This window comes from Myotis myotis, unplaced genomic scaffold, assembly GCF_014108235.1.
Source record: "Myotis myotis isolate mMyoMyo1 unplaced genomic scaffold, mMyoMyo1.p scaffold_m19_p_14, whole genome shotgun sequence".
Lineage (NCBI taxonomy): Eukaryota > Metazoa > Chordata > Mammalia > Chiroptera > Vespertilionidae > Myotis > Myotis myotis.
Genome location: NW_023416318.1, coordinates 41,375,808 through 41,391,806, shown reverse-complemented (window position 1 = coordinate 41,391,806; position 15,999 = coordinate 41,375,808). Strand labels below are relative to the sequence as shown.

The 15,999-nt window shown below is 43.5% G+C and overlaps 2 protein-coding genes across 14 annotated transcripts in view; one reads left to right on the top strand and one right to left on the bottom strand.

The window, feature by feature from the left end:
* The first annotated feature begins 5,712 nt into the window (after positions 1 to 5,712).
* Positions 5,713 to 15,999, top strand: part of LCLAT1 (lysocardiolipin acyltransferase 1) — a 129,789-nt gene continuing 119,502 nt past the window's right edge. For 2 of the 13 annotated variants that reach the window (XM_036334967.1, XM_036334968.1), the window contains exon 1: positions 5,713 to 5,880. The gene's annotated coding sequence lies outside the window, so the exon portion shown is untranslated. Of the gene's footprint in view, positions 5,881 to 5,900; positions 6,068 to 6,908; positions 6,942 to 6,980; positions 7,151 to 15,999 lie in introns of those variants that run through there. The other 11 variants (XR_004971894.1, XM_036334962.1, XM_036334965.1 and 8 more) reach the window with 9 other exon arrangements.
* On the bottom strand, positions 11,420 to 11,962 carry LOC118669135 (eukaryotic translation initiation factor 1-like). Its single transcript, XM_036334978.1, has one exon. The coding sequence runs from the start codon at positions 11,953 to 11,955 to the stop codon at positions 11,614 to 11,616; it is 342 nt and encodes a 113-aa protein (XP_036190871.1). The 5' UTR covers positions 11,956 to 11,962; the 3' UTR covers positions 11,420 to 11,613.

Sequence of the window (15,999 nt, the reverse complement as noted above, 5' to 3'; positions counted from 1 at the left end):
AAGGGAATGGATTGTCCCCTAGAAGTTCCAGAAGAATGCAGCCCTGGCAGCATACAGGAGTGCTGACACCATGTTTTAGCTCAGTGAAACCCAGCGTGATAGGCTGAATAATGGTCCTCAAAAATACCTGGGTCCTCATTCTTGCAACCGATGAATGTTCCCTTACATGCAAAAAGGGACTTTCCAATGGTAATTGAATGAAGAAATTTGATTTTGAGGTGGGAGATTATTCTGATCACTTGGGTGGGCCTTAAATGTAATCACAAATGTCCTTTTAAGAGAGAGGCAGAGGGAGATTTTACTGTGGTAAAGGAGGTGATGAGAGGTTGGAAACAGAGATTGGAGTGGTGTATTTAAAGACAGAAAGGGGCTACACACAGAGGAATACCAATGTCCATTAGAAGCAAAAAAAAAAACAAAACAAAAACACACACACACACAGAAAAACAAACAAAAAACCAAACACACACACACACACACACACACACACACACACACACAATGGCAAGGAAATGGATTCTCCTCTCACAGCCTCGGGAAAGGACCAGGGCTGCCAACACCTTGAGGTTAGCCCAGTAAAACTGACTCTGCATTTCGGACCTCTAGACTGGTAAGAAAATGCATTTAAGCTACCAAGTTTGTGGTAATTTGTGACAGCAGCAGTAGGAGACTAATACAGTGAGCCTCAGTTTTACATCTGTAAAATTAGAACAATAGATCATTTCTGCGGTTATAGTAAAATTAAATAATTGAGTTTGTGGCAGATGGAGTTCTTTTCCCCTAATGTCCCCTGTTCCTTTCTCTTCCACCCTGAAGCATGAGGTCTTTGGTGTAAGTCATTCTAGCAGAGGAGGGCAATGTTAGCAGGGAGATGTATTTGTTGGTAGGAGCTCTGCGGACCTGTGAGCTCATTCTGGGGAGGGACAGTAAGACCTACCAATTGTAGTCCAGGACCCATAACCCTACAGAGCGGGTCCCTGGGTAGAGAGGGCAAATAGGTAGAAAACCACCACGGGAAGTAGGATATGGAGAAGGGTTTTGTTTTACACTGCAGGTTTTATTATCATTCAGATAGGTGAGGCCAACAGATCAGAAGACTGCCTTTGAAAAGATAGCTCTTTACTCAGAGGGAAGGCAGGGGTGGTGGTGGGTGGGAAGAGATTAACTGGGGAGTTTATATGTATATATGCACAGCCCATAGACACAGATAATAGTGCGGTGAAGGGATGGGAGGGGCAGGTGTGGGGAGGAAGGGGTCAATGGGAAAATAAAAAAGAAAAGATGACATCTGTAATACTTTCAACAATAAAGATAAATAAAAAAGAAAAGAAAAGATAGCTCTTTACAGTTCCGAGGAGGGGGCACACTACACCACTGGGGGGCCGCACAGGGAAGCCCCAGGCTCAGTCAGGAGGATAAAACAATAATGCTTCACAAGGAGAATACCTTTTCCTTATTCTTTCCTGTCTTTGATAGGATTGTGATAACCATGTTGTGGCCATGAAGCAACGAGTGTGAACTTTTTGTTGTTAATCCTCACTCAAGGATATTTTTTCCATTGATTTTTTAAAAAAATATATTTTATTGGTTTTTGACAGAGAGGAAGGGAGAGGGATAGAGAGTAAGAAACATCGATGAGAGAGAAACATCGATCAGCTGCCTCCTGCACACCTCCTACTGGGCATGTGTCTGCAACCAAGGTACATGGCCTTGACCAGAATCGAACCTGGGACCTTTCAATCTGCAGGCCGACGCTCTATCCACTGAGCCAAACCGGTTAGGGCTCCATTGATTTTCTAAAATATATTTTTTATTGATTTCAGAGAGGAAGGGAGAGGGAGAGACAGAAACATCAATGATGAGAGAGAATCACTGATAGGCTGACTCCTGCACACCCACAACCTGGGCATGTGCCCTTGACCAGAGTCAAACCCAGGATCAGTCCACAGGCCAAGGCTCTATCCACGGAGCCAAACTGGCTAAGGCCCCAGGGAGTTTTGAAACAGGGGGCTGTGAGAAATGGGAGCCCTGGGCCTCCAGGCAGGTGTCCGTGGCTTCTGCCAGCATTGCTCCTTCCACTTAATGCCATTAAGAGAGTTGTTCCAATTCTTGTGGCAGCGCTTCCTTGGCTCTCTGCTGAGATCTGTTATTTGAGGACAGGTTTTGCCTTATTACTGTCACATTTTGAAGAGGAGGAAGTAATGACATGGGCACGGAGAGTACCCGGTAATCATAAAAGTACAATAAGAACAAGGACTCAGGGATTCCTGCTTGTCACAGTGTCTCCCTGAGCATTGCAGAGAGGGCCCTAGTAAATGTGACTATTAAATCAACGGCTTATGAAGCGGAACAATTCATCAGCTGTGAGACTCTGTTGTAGGAGTCGGGAGGTTCAGAAACTCGTGGGAGATTAGCCTTCTGAGCAGCAGAGCAGGTTAACACCCTCTCTTAAGCTCACTGGCACATCAAAGAAGCTTTTAATTTTTCTCTCCCCCAAATTAAAACAGTGCTACCTACATCTGGCTAAAGTTCGGACAGTACAGAAGGAAATACATTAATGTGGCAGTTTCCTGGTGGCCAATTTCTCTTCCCAGAGGCAACTACTGCAATGGTTTCTATGCTGCATAGTCTTCCCAGACGTTCTAGGCATATACAATCATATATGCACTGTTTGAAAAAAAAAGATTTATTAGCATTTATGTTGTGTCTGTAATGGATGTTGTTGATGCCCCTCCTAGATGGGGGACCCCTCCCTCTCCCTCTGCTGCTTCCAGCATTTGTGGCTAATGGCTCACAGCTGCCCCCTTTCTCCAAGGACCATAACCAAGCAGGAGCTCCTTTCCCCAGCTGGCTAAGCATCCCTACTCTCAGGCAGCCTGATTACTGATAACTGACTGATTACACATATAAGAGGTTGGCCCCTTGCCCCAAGGTTGAATAATCCAGTGGTGTCATTCACGCTCCAGAGCTTCCCAGAGATCAGGCTGAAGTTAATCTCCAGCTGACACCATAGCCTTACCTACTTTCTCTCTCCTGTCACGTATCCTGCTTCTGTCACTCCCTTTCTTTTGAAAGCATTTCCTCAAAAAATCCACCTAGACCAGGGTCCCTGCTTCAGCTGCTGCTTCTAGGAAGCCAACTGCAGAGATGGGATTCTGAAGGAAAATCGATTGATGGCCGGAGGGCCATGAGTATCATCACCCCATTGCTCCTGATGTGGGGGCAGATTACTCCTGGTGAACCAGGAAAGGATGCAGACCAAAGAGGATGCACTAGCTGGTGCAAACTCGCTGGGCTTGAGGGGTACGGGGGAAACTAGTATTTATAAGGATTGTGGAACTAGGTGACTGTGGCTAAGCAAGCACTGTGTGAGAGTCAGAAGGCAGCATTTAAAGAGAATCTTGTCTGCAGGCAGAGGGCAGCCAGAGCTGAAGATCAGACCTAGGGCTTCGCTGTAAGAGTGGAAGAACTTCAGAGAAGGCTGACCTCTCAGCTTCGGCCAGTGATGGCGAACCTATGACACACGTGTCAGAAGTGACATGCGAACTCATTTTTTTTTTGGTTGATTTTTCTTTGTTAAATGGCATTTAAATATATAAAATAAGTATCAAAAATATAAGTCTTTGTTTTACTATGGTTGCAAATATCAAACAATTTCTATATGTGACACGGCACCAGAGTTAAGTTAGGGTTTTTCAAAATGCTGGCACGCAGAGCTCAAAAGGTTTGCTATCACTGGCTTAGGCAAATCTCCAACACCAAAGTCATAGCCCAAAGAGGGAAGAATTAGAACTCAGAAGACAAGAGATAGCAACTGCTGGGGCTGTGAAGAAAAAGAACCCTCGTGCTCTGTTGGTTGGAATGTTTTTTTTGTGTGTGTGTGTGTGTGTGTGTGTGTGTGGTTTTTTTGTTTGTTTGTTTGTTTGTTTTGGTGTGAATGTTAATTGGTGCAGCCACTATGGGAAATAGTATTGCATTATTGGAGTAGCCAGTGGCAGAACTGAATTACATTGTAGGGGCACCCAGCTGGTGTCCATGGAGAACTGGAGAATTCCTTGGTGTGGAAAATCCACACATGTGGTGGGTGTCAGGAGTACTTGGGGTAAAAAAGAGCTAATACCCTTAGACCCCACGGTTTTCATCCTTTTCCTCAGATTCCACCACTTCACCCCAAGAAAGGCCACAGGCTAAGTGGTGAAATAAAGAACCGGGATGATTCATTCCAGTCAGTTAACTGGTATTCAACATCCACTATATTCAAATGTGTGGAGATGTTTTTTCCCAGTTGGCAGGTCTGATCAGTTACAGAGATGCAGAGATGAACTATTACATAATTCCTGATTTCAAAACCCATCTCCAGGGCCTTCAGGGGTTCCCTCCCCACCCCGTCTCTCACATCAAGAAACTTAAAAACGTGTAGGCATGGGGGAAAGAAAAGTTAGAGATCTTTTATTCTAGCAATCTCATTTTAAATATATACAAGTGTGGCTTGAAAAATAACAACAACAAAAAGAACAAAACACAAAAAAATGAAAAAAAAAGGAAATTTTTTAAAAAAAAAAATGTGGCTCCAGTTCACAGAGGTAGCTAACTGGTGTTTCCCTGTTAGAGTTTATCGTCCTTTCCTAACGCTATTTGAGCACGCCTTAAATATCTCAGTCTTTCTGAACACAGAGGGAGAGGTTATGAAGCTGGCCTAGGAAAGGGGCAATTTGGCGCCCAGAGAACTTGGGGATGTAACTTAGTCATACTGAAGCCATGCACCCCTAACCTAGGTATTCATTACTGTCACACCATAAATTTTGTGAGGGCAGGAACCGTGTACTTCCACCCCTTTCCCCTTGTTGACTGAAAACAAATAAAATTCACAAACATACCCGAATGACTGAGAGGCTGTGTGTGTGTGATGTGTGGCTATATTTCATTCTGTTTAAGGTTTTAATCAGTGAAAAGTTGTTGAAGGTCAGCAGGAGGAAGGCATTGTTTGGTTGTTTCCAGTCAAGGGCTCATACCTGGTTGCAGGCTGATCCCAAGCCTTGGTCGGGGCACGTGTGTGTGTGTGTGTGTGTGTGTGTGTGTGTGTGTGTGTGTGTGTGTGTGTGTTGGGGCGGGGGGGCGGGGGGGGAAGAGCAACCAATCCATGTCTCTCTCACATGGATGTTTCTGTCTCTCCTCTTCCATTCTCTCTAAAAAACATTGGAAAAATATCTTTGAGTGAGGATTAACAACAACAACAAAAGAGGTTTAACCGGTCCCCACTATTGCAGAGCTTTCTGTGCAACAGGTTAGGGACAGACCTGACCTGGTAGGGGAAAGGCTGCTGCGCAGAGGAGACGTCCCTGCTCTGGGAAGCACTGCACCTGCTGGGGTCTGCTGCTCCCTCTGCCTGGCCCCGCGACTCCGCCTTAGTAAATCGGCTTGTAAATTAAATTCCTCGGATTTGTTTTCCATCGGAAACTCTAGAAGCTGACGGGGCCGTCAGTCCGTTGGGGCAGTGCCCTGTGAGAGTTCCCATTGCAATTGTTTCTCTTCCCTACGTCCCTCGCTCCCTCGGTCCCTCCTCGCCCCGAGGCCAGGCGAGGAAAAGAGCGCGGGTCCTTTAAGGGAGCTCTCGCGGACCTGAGCCCGGGGTGCCCCCGCCGGGGAGCAGGGGCGGGGCGCCGGGGACCCGGCTTCCCACGCAGCCGGGGACGCCTCCGCGTCACGGCGCTCGCAGCCAATCAGAATAAAGCCTGTTGGGACGCCTTACTAGGGCGACGGTCTGGACGCCTCCGGCTTCGGGATGAATTAGCGGCGGGTTCGCCTGGAGGTTGTGACCCCCACGGATTCCCCAGCTCGCGCACGCGCCGCCTGCGGGGTCGCGCGTCCAGCTGGTCACAGGTGGGCGACGGGAACTGTCATGTGGGGGTTGTGGCGCGGGGAAAATGGCGGCGGCCGCTGGGGGATCCCTGAGGTGGTGAGGGGGAGCGGCCCTGCGGGCTCTTTCCCCGCTGAGGGCCGGCCTCTCGGGCTACGGCCCGGCTAACGGGCACCTACCTGACCGGGAATTGGGGTCTCGGAGCAGCAGGTAAGAGGAAGCGCGGGGAAGCGGTTCCCGGAGGCAGGAGGAGGTCTGGGGGGCCGCGCGAGTCGGGTCGCGAGGGCGCGGTGGCCGCCGGGATGTGGAGGGCTTGGTGACCTGTCGCTGATTAGGAGTGAACAGCAACACCTTCCTGCGCCCGACCTCGGACCTCGGCGGGCCTGGGAGCTGCCCGGCCCCGCACGCAGTCGGAGCTCTCCCGCCTTTCAATCCCAGGGGCAACGCGTCCAAGCGGCCGCCATGTGCGAGTCTCGGGCGTGAGCTGTCGAAGGAGGGTCTGGGGCTGCGCCGTCGGTGTATCTTCCAGGTGCCAGACACCTACCTACCTGTAGGTGCCCGAGTGGCAGGGACAGGAAAGGGAAGGTAGGCCTTCCTCAGGGGCCGATGTCCAGTCTGACCATGCAGGCATATATCCTGACTTACGCTTGCCCATTTGAGGAGAAGAAAGGTAAAGGGAGGGCACTCGGGTGTGGTTTTGGTGATGTTTTTGCAGCCTTGTCCCTGGTTCAGGCGGGTTCGTCCGGAGCATGGCATCTGCCCTCGAAGCTCATTAACTATGTAGTCCATGTGCACGTGACTGGAATGAAGGCTGAGGATTGGGATTCAGGGTAAGCCCAGGAAACGACTGAAAATACAGTATTGGTGAAGGTCTTAGGGAGGTGAAATATTGTCCAGCCATGTCATGAGATATCACTAAGTTGGGTTAGTTTTCAAACATCGAAAACTTGTCTTGATGGAAGTTCTTTTTGCAAAACTGTTCTGTTTTTTTTTTGTTTTTTTTTAGAGTAAGAGAAAATTACTCGTTTTAAATTCTTTTCCCCTTTTTCAGTTTCTCTAGCCTCGTTGTGCTCTGATGTGACAGGTATGCATGCTATTGAGGGACTTCTCTTTTCGGCAGCAGGCTTGGTTCTGCGAGTGCTGTGCGCTGTTACTGAGCAGGCGCAGTGGCACCGCGTGTTCCGGTCATCAGAAGCTGCGTGATGCCGGCTGCGTGTCAGACACGGTGACAGCGAGGCTTCTCCTACCTGATTTTCACCTGAGCAAATGGGGTAGGCCCCCTGTTCCCACCAGGTGTGTAGGCTGGCAAGAGTAAACCATGCCGAAAACCCACGAGAACCTTTCTTCCTAACGGGATCTGTGGAGGTTTGCTCACTTTGAGTTGGGGTGAGGTATGGTTTCCATATGGTTTCCAGTATGGTTTCCAGTATGGTTTCCTACTGTGCCACTTCCAATAGCTTAGGGACGGCATGGGCTCTCTGTCAGTACCTTACCTCTGAAAGGGGTATAGTATAGCATTTTTGTCCACATGATCTCATTGTACTGTTGTGAGTAAAAAACAACACCTCTACGTTAACAGTGGACACTTAGCACTACACTGTTACTCTGCCAGGCACTGTCCCAAGGGCCTTATATGAGCTAACTCAGTTTCCCAGGAACATTGTCAAGTGGCTGGTTTTGTCATCTTTGTTTTACAGATGAGAAAACTGAGGCACATTGAAAATTTAGGTTATTTGCCCCAAGTCGCACAACTAGCATTGCGATTCCAGCTTATGTTCTTAGCCACCATGCAGATATGTTACGTGTGATATATATGAACAAATTTTTCATTGACGTAATTTTGTTTGTGATCTTTTAGTTGTATAAATAATAACTGACTCATTCCATTGGCATCTAATAGTGATTTATATGGTGATGACTACAGTTACTTTAGTTAAGTGGCATATTCATTCTACCTTTGATATCCATTATTTTAAAAGGTATTTTGAAACAAAGAGCTGTGACTAATTTCTAACAGGAAGCACAAATCAATAAGGGATACTTTAGTTTTTATTAAACTCTTTAAAATAATTTGCTGGTGGCTTTTAAAGGAAAACTTTATTTTTTAAGTTTCTATTTATAGAAAAAAGATTACATGAATAAAAGAGGCAGGGACATTCTTTTTTTTTTTTTTTTTTTTTTTTTTTTTCTTCATTGAGTCTTTATGGAATTGCCCTGCCAAGTCCTTGGGATGTAAAGATTAAATCCTGACCTTATCCTTCAGGAGGCCAGGGAGAACCCCTGGGTCTAGAAGTTTGTAGACCAGTGAATGAGACAAATAAATGATTAGCTAATGCAGTATGATGTAGATGTGGTGGGTACAGAGGGCTGTGGGAACCCATTCAGGGAATATGTAGTTGCTTTTGCTGGGGTGGCACTGACCAGGAAAGGAAGGGAGCTGACTGCAGGATAAAGGAGAAAGGGCTTCTAGCCAAAGGAGGAAGCAATGCAGCCTCAGGGGGAGTAAGAGTGCTTGAATGTCTAGGGGTCAGACCAAAGTTTTGCAGGAGTTGCGGGGAGGGGAGCCAGGGAAGGTAGGGCCAACTTGTGAATTCTCAGCTAAGAGAGTGACTTTATCCTATGGGCAGCGGGACCTGTAGAAAGATCTTAATCAGATGAGTAACAGGATGACAGGGTGAAAGACAATGTAAGGAGGAGACCAGTGAAGGAGGATAGTTTCCTTACTCCAGACAAGAGATAGGGAGGGAGTGTATCAGGGCACTGGCTGTGTTCAGTGTCCACCACACACGTTTTGAATGGAAGATTGACTGGTGGAAAGAATAATGAGGTGGGGGAGGGGAAGACCTGCTGATAGTAAAGAGAAAAGTGAGGTTTTTTGTTGTTGTTTTCTCTATATGGTTAAAGATGGGAGATATTGTTAACTGATTTAGGAAAAAGGATGGAGCAGGCAGTTTTTTGTTACTGGGTTTTGGGAGTATTGTAGACCCTTTAAGGTTGTTGGATCAAATAATATGTAATAAATCCAGGCTTATAACTTCCTCTAAGTCTCTGATTTCTGAGATTACAGAAAACCTTAACTATATGGTAAAAAATCTGCAGTGTCTAGCATAAAGTTGGCTCCATTGGAGATGGGAGAAAAGCCACACAAAAGGAGTGGGAAGAATTATCTAAGTCATGTTGGGGTAAAATGCAAGAATAATGGGTATTTGAGTGTTTTCCTTTTTTTTTACATTGTTTTTATTATATTTATGCAGAAGTTGTTATAATATGGAACTAATCATAAATGAATTCTCTAGTTCTAAAGCTAATCTCCACTGTAACATTCATAACACTAGAGTTGTCTAGCACCCAACAACATGCATTCCAAATCGACTGCCAGGTGAAATTGCAAATCTTGCAAAGATGCAGGATTTTTATTAATTCAGAGCAAGGTTGAAAACTGCTCAGAACATAAGCACTATATGATTTCATTTAGTTGAAGTTCAAAAACAGGTACAACTATTTCCTGGTAGTAGATGTAGTCAGAATAGTGGTTCCTTTGGGTGGTGGTGGTGGTAATGACTAGCTAGGAAGGGACATCTCCTTCTGAGTAGTTGGAAATGTTTTATATCTTGAGATGAATGGAGGTTACAGGGATGTATGTACATGTGAGAATTCAAGTTGCAAATCTAAGATTTGTGTACTTTACTGTAATAGTTTAATTTAAAAAGAGGCACTAGTCTAGTGAGAATTTGGCAGTGTTAGACCAGTTAACTTTTTATGAAGAAAACCAGCAGGGTAATGATGAGAGAGGTGTTTAATTTTTTTTTTTTTAAGGTGTATCAGAGGCTCTGGAGGAATAAATGATGAAATGTATCTAGTTTTTTTTTTTTTTAAAAAATGACTTATTTTTCTATTTTTAAAACTTTTTTTATAAAAGCAGAGTCTACTAAATTGTTAAGAGTAAAAGTGACTTTTATATAATTGTTTTGCAAAGGGCAAATGTGAAATCAAGGTTGTCATGTTGTGCTGTTTTACAACTTTTCACAAAATTATGTCCCAAACTCTACCACTTGATTAGTTTTTTGTCTTAAGAATTAGTGCATAGTTGCAAGTGTAACCTACACTTTGTTAAATATAAGATACATTATGAAAGTAAATTTACATTTTGCTTTTCTTTTTGGGAAAACTCTAATCAAATCTCTTTCTCATCATTACAAAATGTGGTCCATGTTTAGGAGAAATTACTGTGTGGACTTAACCCTACTGTGCTGATTGCTCTTGGATAATGAGGACTGAAATTAATTCCTTTGGCTGCAGGATTTTGAATGTCACAGTAGAGCTAAGAACAGCCTTTGGTGAGCTCCTGGTGGCAGTGAGGTAAAGCTCAAAGGAGGCCTTTGTGGGCCTCAGTCTGATTTGACAAAGTGATCATTGTGCCTCTGTACCTGTCCTCTCCATCTGGCAGAGGGCCATGGCGATACTCCTGTGATAACTGGGAGGCAGATGGAAGGACTTCTGAGGAGCAGCCATCAGTGAAAGCTGTCTGGAGATGATTAACCAGCAGTCTTTCACAGTTCAGGTTTCTGAAAAGATAAATTGTTCACTTTCCCAGAGGAAGTAAATTACTGTTCTAAGGATGATAAAGGAAGATTTAGGCTATGCTTAGTTTTCCATCTCAAATAGAAGATCCACCTCCATTTTATGTTTATTAGCGTATAGTTTATCCCCTTGGGAAAACTTGAGGAGCAGGGAGATAGCATGTTGGTGAGCTGGTATCCAGTGATGTCACAAAGCAAATGATGGATAAAAGATAGGAATAAGGGAATGATGAGGGAAGAGAAGTGAGTGGGGGCACCCATTCTTAGGGCTCTCTGTGGCTAGAGTGAAAGTATTGTGTTTAACCCTTATAGTGACTCTTCCTCCACAGGAATATTTAGGTGTCTTGGGGAAGGTAGCTTTGTCTGTGACTTACTGTTTCTGCTCTCCTGTTGTAGTACAAGCACTTTCTTAGAAGTATTATTTTTAAAATACTTTTCCCGATAATAGGGGCAGTGCATTATGCATTTTGTCTTGTATCAATAAGTGTAATAATATTAGTTCTAGGTTTTTTTGTAGATATTCCTTAGCTAATTGAAAAAGTTCCCCTTTATTTCCTTTTTTTATTTTCTTGAGAGTTTTTCTCAGGAACAGGTATTGAATTTTACCAAATAGTTTTTCTGTATAGATTCATATGATCATATAATGTAATCTTTTCAGTTTGTTAATATTGTGGATTACATTAATTGATTCTTGAATATTGAACTAAACTTCTATCCGTGGATTAAATTCAGCTTTTTATATATTGCTGAATTCTATTTGCTAACATGCTAAGGAGTTTGGAGTCTATATTCATGTATTGGTCTGTAATTTTTTTTTTTTTTGTGCTGTCCTTTTCTTGGTTTTTCATCAGGATAATACTAGCTTCATAAAGTGAATCGAGAAGTACTCTTTATTCTTATGTTTTCTGGAAGAGATTGTATTAATTCTTCTTTAAACATTTGGTAGAATTCTCTAATGAAACAATGTGGGCCAGGAGATTTCTTTTTTTTTTTTTTTTTTTTTTGGCTCTTTTCAGTTTATTGCATGAAGGAGTTACACTAGTCCAAGTTAAAAGCAGACCCCAAATTGTTACATTATACAAGCTGTGAGGTTTTTAAACTTGTGACAAGGGACAGGAGGGAAATTGTACTCATTGCAAAGAAATCCTCACTTAAGCTTCTGTGAGCCAAAAGCACTTAAAACCCATGAACCTTCAGCTGGTCGTCCTTAGCCAGTCCAGTCTCCACGAGGAACTGGCATATGTTCTTGCGCTGGTCACCCTGCAGCTGAATTACTTCTCCATATTCTGGATGCTCAATTACAATACCATTGCAGGCAAATTTCTTCTTAAAGGCCTTCACTAGTTTCTTTTTATCGTAATCATCAGCGATCCCTTGGACAGTAGTAAGGGTCTTCCTGCCATTTCTCTGTTGAATTCTTATATGGATATAATCCTCAGTGACAGCGGGAAGCAGGTCATCACCCTTACTTGCATCAGCAAAGGGGTCGAAAGAGTGGAGGTTCTGGATAGCGGACATACCATACGATGCTGGGGTCCAACCCCAGCGGGTCCAGGGGTCCCCAAAGGCGTGGACGGAGTCGGCGAAGAAGGAATGACACAGAGACAGCGTTCAGTTGATCAGCAGCCTAGCCAGGATCTCTAGCCAGGATCTCCAGCCAAGTTCTGGTCTGGATCTCCAACGAAGTTCTGCTTAGGATCTCCTGCCAGGGTCTGTGTCCATGTTCTCTTGCTAGGTTCTCCAGGTTCTCCAGCCAGGTTCTGTAGCCATGTTCCCTTGCTAGGTCCTCCAGCCAGGTTCTGTCCAGGTTCTCCAGCCAGGTTCAGTCACTAGGTTCTAGTCAGGTTCTCTTGCCAGTTTCTGTAGTCAGGTTCAGTCTAGGATCTTTTGCCATGTTCTCTCGCTAGGTTCTGTCTCTAGGTTCTGAGGCCAGTTTCTGTCCAGGATCTTTTGCCATGTTCTCTCCAGCGAAGTTCTTCTGTCTCTAGAGAACGTTCTGTGTAGGTTCTGTGCCTAGGTTCTGTCTCTCTTGGTTCTGTCTTGTTACATCTGTATTTATACCAGTTGATTCCAATCCTATCAATCTCTATTTCAAAGGCGTTTCTTATCTCCATTCCAGGGAGTAAAGATTATGTAGCTTAAGCATGATTGTTCGTAGTTAAAGTGATTAATTACCCACCTGGCACTTAGTTAAGAGGTTTTATTCCCTCCCTAACTTCAGGGGAAAATCCCTACCTGGGGAAACAACCTTTCTCAGAGGTGACCTTGGTTAAAACACATAGTGCCAAGAAGGTGAGCAAACATATTAAGAACAATATGCCATATATGCCAGGTCCCTTGAAACAGCAAGGATGGACTGGCTCCCGGCAATACGATTCCTTTTCCTGGAAACGGCCTGCGGAAGGCTGCGGCGGGAGAAGGCGGGCAGGGGGGACCGAGCATCGGGAAGCGAGGGGGGCTCAAAGGGGAGGTTGCTGAGTCCTTGGCGGCGGCTCAGTCACTGGGGTGAGATTTCTTTTCTAGGAAACTTTTAATTACGAATTCAGTTTCCTTACTAGTTACAAGTTTATTCAGATTATCTATTTCCATTTTGAGTAAGTTGTGAGCTTTCAAGGAATTGGTCCATTGATACACAGAGTGGGACTCCTCATGGCTGCGAGGCAGGGGTAGAAGTTTCAGTTTCTTTCTAGTCCTCCTCTGATGCTGCCTTGCTTCCGTACTGTTCTTCACGTGGTCTCCACTGACACCCTTGGGAAGAGTGAAAATCCTGACTGTACTGGACCTGTCTCATACCATCTCCATGGGGATAAGAAGAGATGCTTCATTACTGTAGTGGGAGTAAAGTTCAGGCTCTCTGGGCGTCTCCATAGATAGGGTGACAGGGGAAGTGGGTCTTACTACTTAGCACCTGGCAGGGAAGAAAGTCTGGCCTTTGGTATTACCCCTGCAGGGATAGGGGGTTGGGGTGGGTCATGCCAAGGCACAACATTACAGCCTGGTGAGAGTGAAAGTTTAGGTTCCCTCCTTGGCATTTGTTGTCATGGGTCAGGTGGGTCAGTTTTTTCTGTAGAAGTGTGTGCTGTGCTTTTTTGATTTTTTTTTTCTGAAGTGCAGTGGTTATTGTATAAAAGTTATCTGTTTTGCTATGCTGTTCTTGGTCCTTTGGAAAAACAGGGACTTTTTTGTTGTTGTCCCCCTTTAGCATTTCTGGATTATTGGCTTCTTCAGCTCTGTCCATGTGATATATGATACAAAAGGAAAATCCAGGGTACTCAACATTGTGTTGTTCCAGGAGTCCCAAGGTCCCTAGCTAGTTCACCTTCTCTCCACCTTCACAGTCTTCTTAGGGAAAAATACATTTACTTGATTTTACTGGAGGTGTAAATTATATTGGGATTACTTTTGCTGACTAAACAAAAAGTCAGCCAGCTATTTCTTCGGAAAAATTGACTTATTCAGGAACAACAAAGAATTGCAGTCTGGAACATGCAACCATGGTGGGCCATGTGCAAGTCTGCTAAAATAAAGTAGAGGAAACTCTTATAGAGGGGAAGAGGACGTTGGGAAGGCTGCTACAAAGAGTTCTTCCTATTGTGCTTTACCATGACATAGGATGCGAGAGCTCCCACTTAATGGCCTCCCTACTTCATTTTAAAAGAGGGTTCTGTTCAGTAACTTTTTATGCTTCCTTACGGAAGAAAACAGAGTGGAAATTAAGACACTTAATGAAGTTAATTTTTGGGTCAGTTACTTGGAAGTGACAATTTAACTGTCGTTACCAGAGAGTAATTCTGAGGGTCACTGTTCAGTAAAACCAAACACTTATTAGTTTTAGATCTCTTAGGAAGCTTGACCATCTAATGAATTAATTTATTTCTGCATTTATTTATAAATTCATAGTAAGCCTAAATTTCTGGCTTAGTCTGGGGTAGAGAAAAATTTATCTTAATGAAAGATTGGTTTTATAGAGGGGACTAACTCAGTTTTTCTAGTGGTTGTTAGAGATCTTGAAGCTGTGCATTATTTTCTAAACAAAGAAATAGGCATGTGCGTAGTGATTAAGAGCTATGTAAGGAGAATTGTGGAAATCTTTGAAATGTACCAGAAGGATTACTGGGTGTCTTCTATGGAAATGAGTTGATATCTCGAGCACTTTTCCTGGAGATCTATTCTATAGTGTCTGCAGCTTTTACTGTTTTTTTAATTTATCTTACAACTTTATAAGTTGTGAATAACTGACAGCAATGCAAATAATCCTTGTCCTTAGACATGCAAATGAAATTTGTAGGTTGGAGGTACAATTGATTTCTTTTCCTCTTCTGTGGATGAAGCCCTTTTTAGATCTATTAAGCAAACTCATCCTCATTCCCCATTGCTTCTATGTTTGTGCTCTTTGCTTTCGCTTTTGAATGAGATGGCACATCTTATTTGTTTTGTAATTAATTAATGAATTAAGTAAAATCATAGATGGGTGTTCATTTATATCTATTTAATTAATTTATTTATTTCTCTTTTTTTATTCTTTTTTTTTCAGTTATATTTATATGGGAGACACAGTGTTACCCTTTTGTTTGTTTGTTTAAATTATCTTTTATCTTGAACTCTGAACTTAGCCTAATGAGCTTGCGTAGCATTTACTGTCATTGTGACTTGGACACGGGAATTTTATTTTTTAACCTAAGTCAGTTTACCCACTATAAAAAGAGGTCACAGCGCTGTTTTTCTGCTGTGGTGGTTGTGAGGATTAAAAGAGATGTTGCAAGTAAAACACTTCTCACAGTACCTCATACATCTTAAGAACTCTGTTTTTTTTTTATTATTAGAAAGCTGTGAGCACCTAATTTTATCTTCCTGAGACTTAATATCTTAATCTGTAAAAAAATAAAAAAAAATGAGGGGACTTTTTAGTTGGTTGTTAGGTTGTAAAATGTTCCTGGCACTAACTGGAAAGAATGGAAGAATGTAACTGACAATAGTTATTTTTGGAAAGAAGAACATTTTTAACATGCAAGTGACCTTGCTGCTCAGAGTAAGGGAAATGTAGAGTTTGATCTGGTAGGAAAAGTAGGGTTTGATCTGGTGAGCAGTTAGTTCAGAACAGCAGCCTGCTAATTCAGCTCAGTAAACATTGATTGAGAAGATCCTATTCTGCCTGCCTTTGTACTAGGAAGAAACATTAGGACTGGAAATGTGGCTCAGCAGGGTAACAGAATTACCTTTTTGCCTTAAAAAATTTGGAGGGTGGATCCTGATAGATGGAAGGCTTTAGAGCTGAGCATCTTGATAGTTGTGGGCATGCTCACCAGGGAGTAGGAACTGGAAAGGGCTGAATTTTGCTTAACCTAGGGTTGACCATTTGGATTTTCAAAGACAATTTCAGGGTGAGTAGGGATGTGTGATAATTGAAGAAGAGAGAGGAGCAGGAAAAATGGCTCAAGGATATATCTGTTTAAATTGAACAGTCCCTCTGACCCTTAGTATTTACAAATGTTTTTACTTAAGGATTTTTTGGAGGGTTTGAGGGTGAGAGTGGACAGGAGCAGGGTAGAATTGGTGAATTGG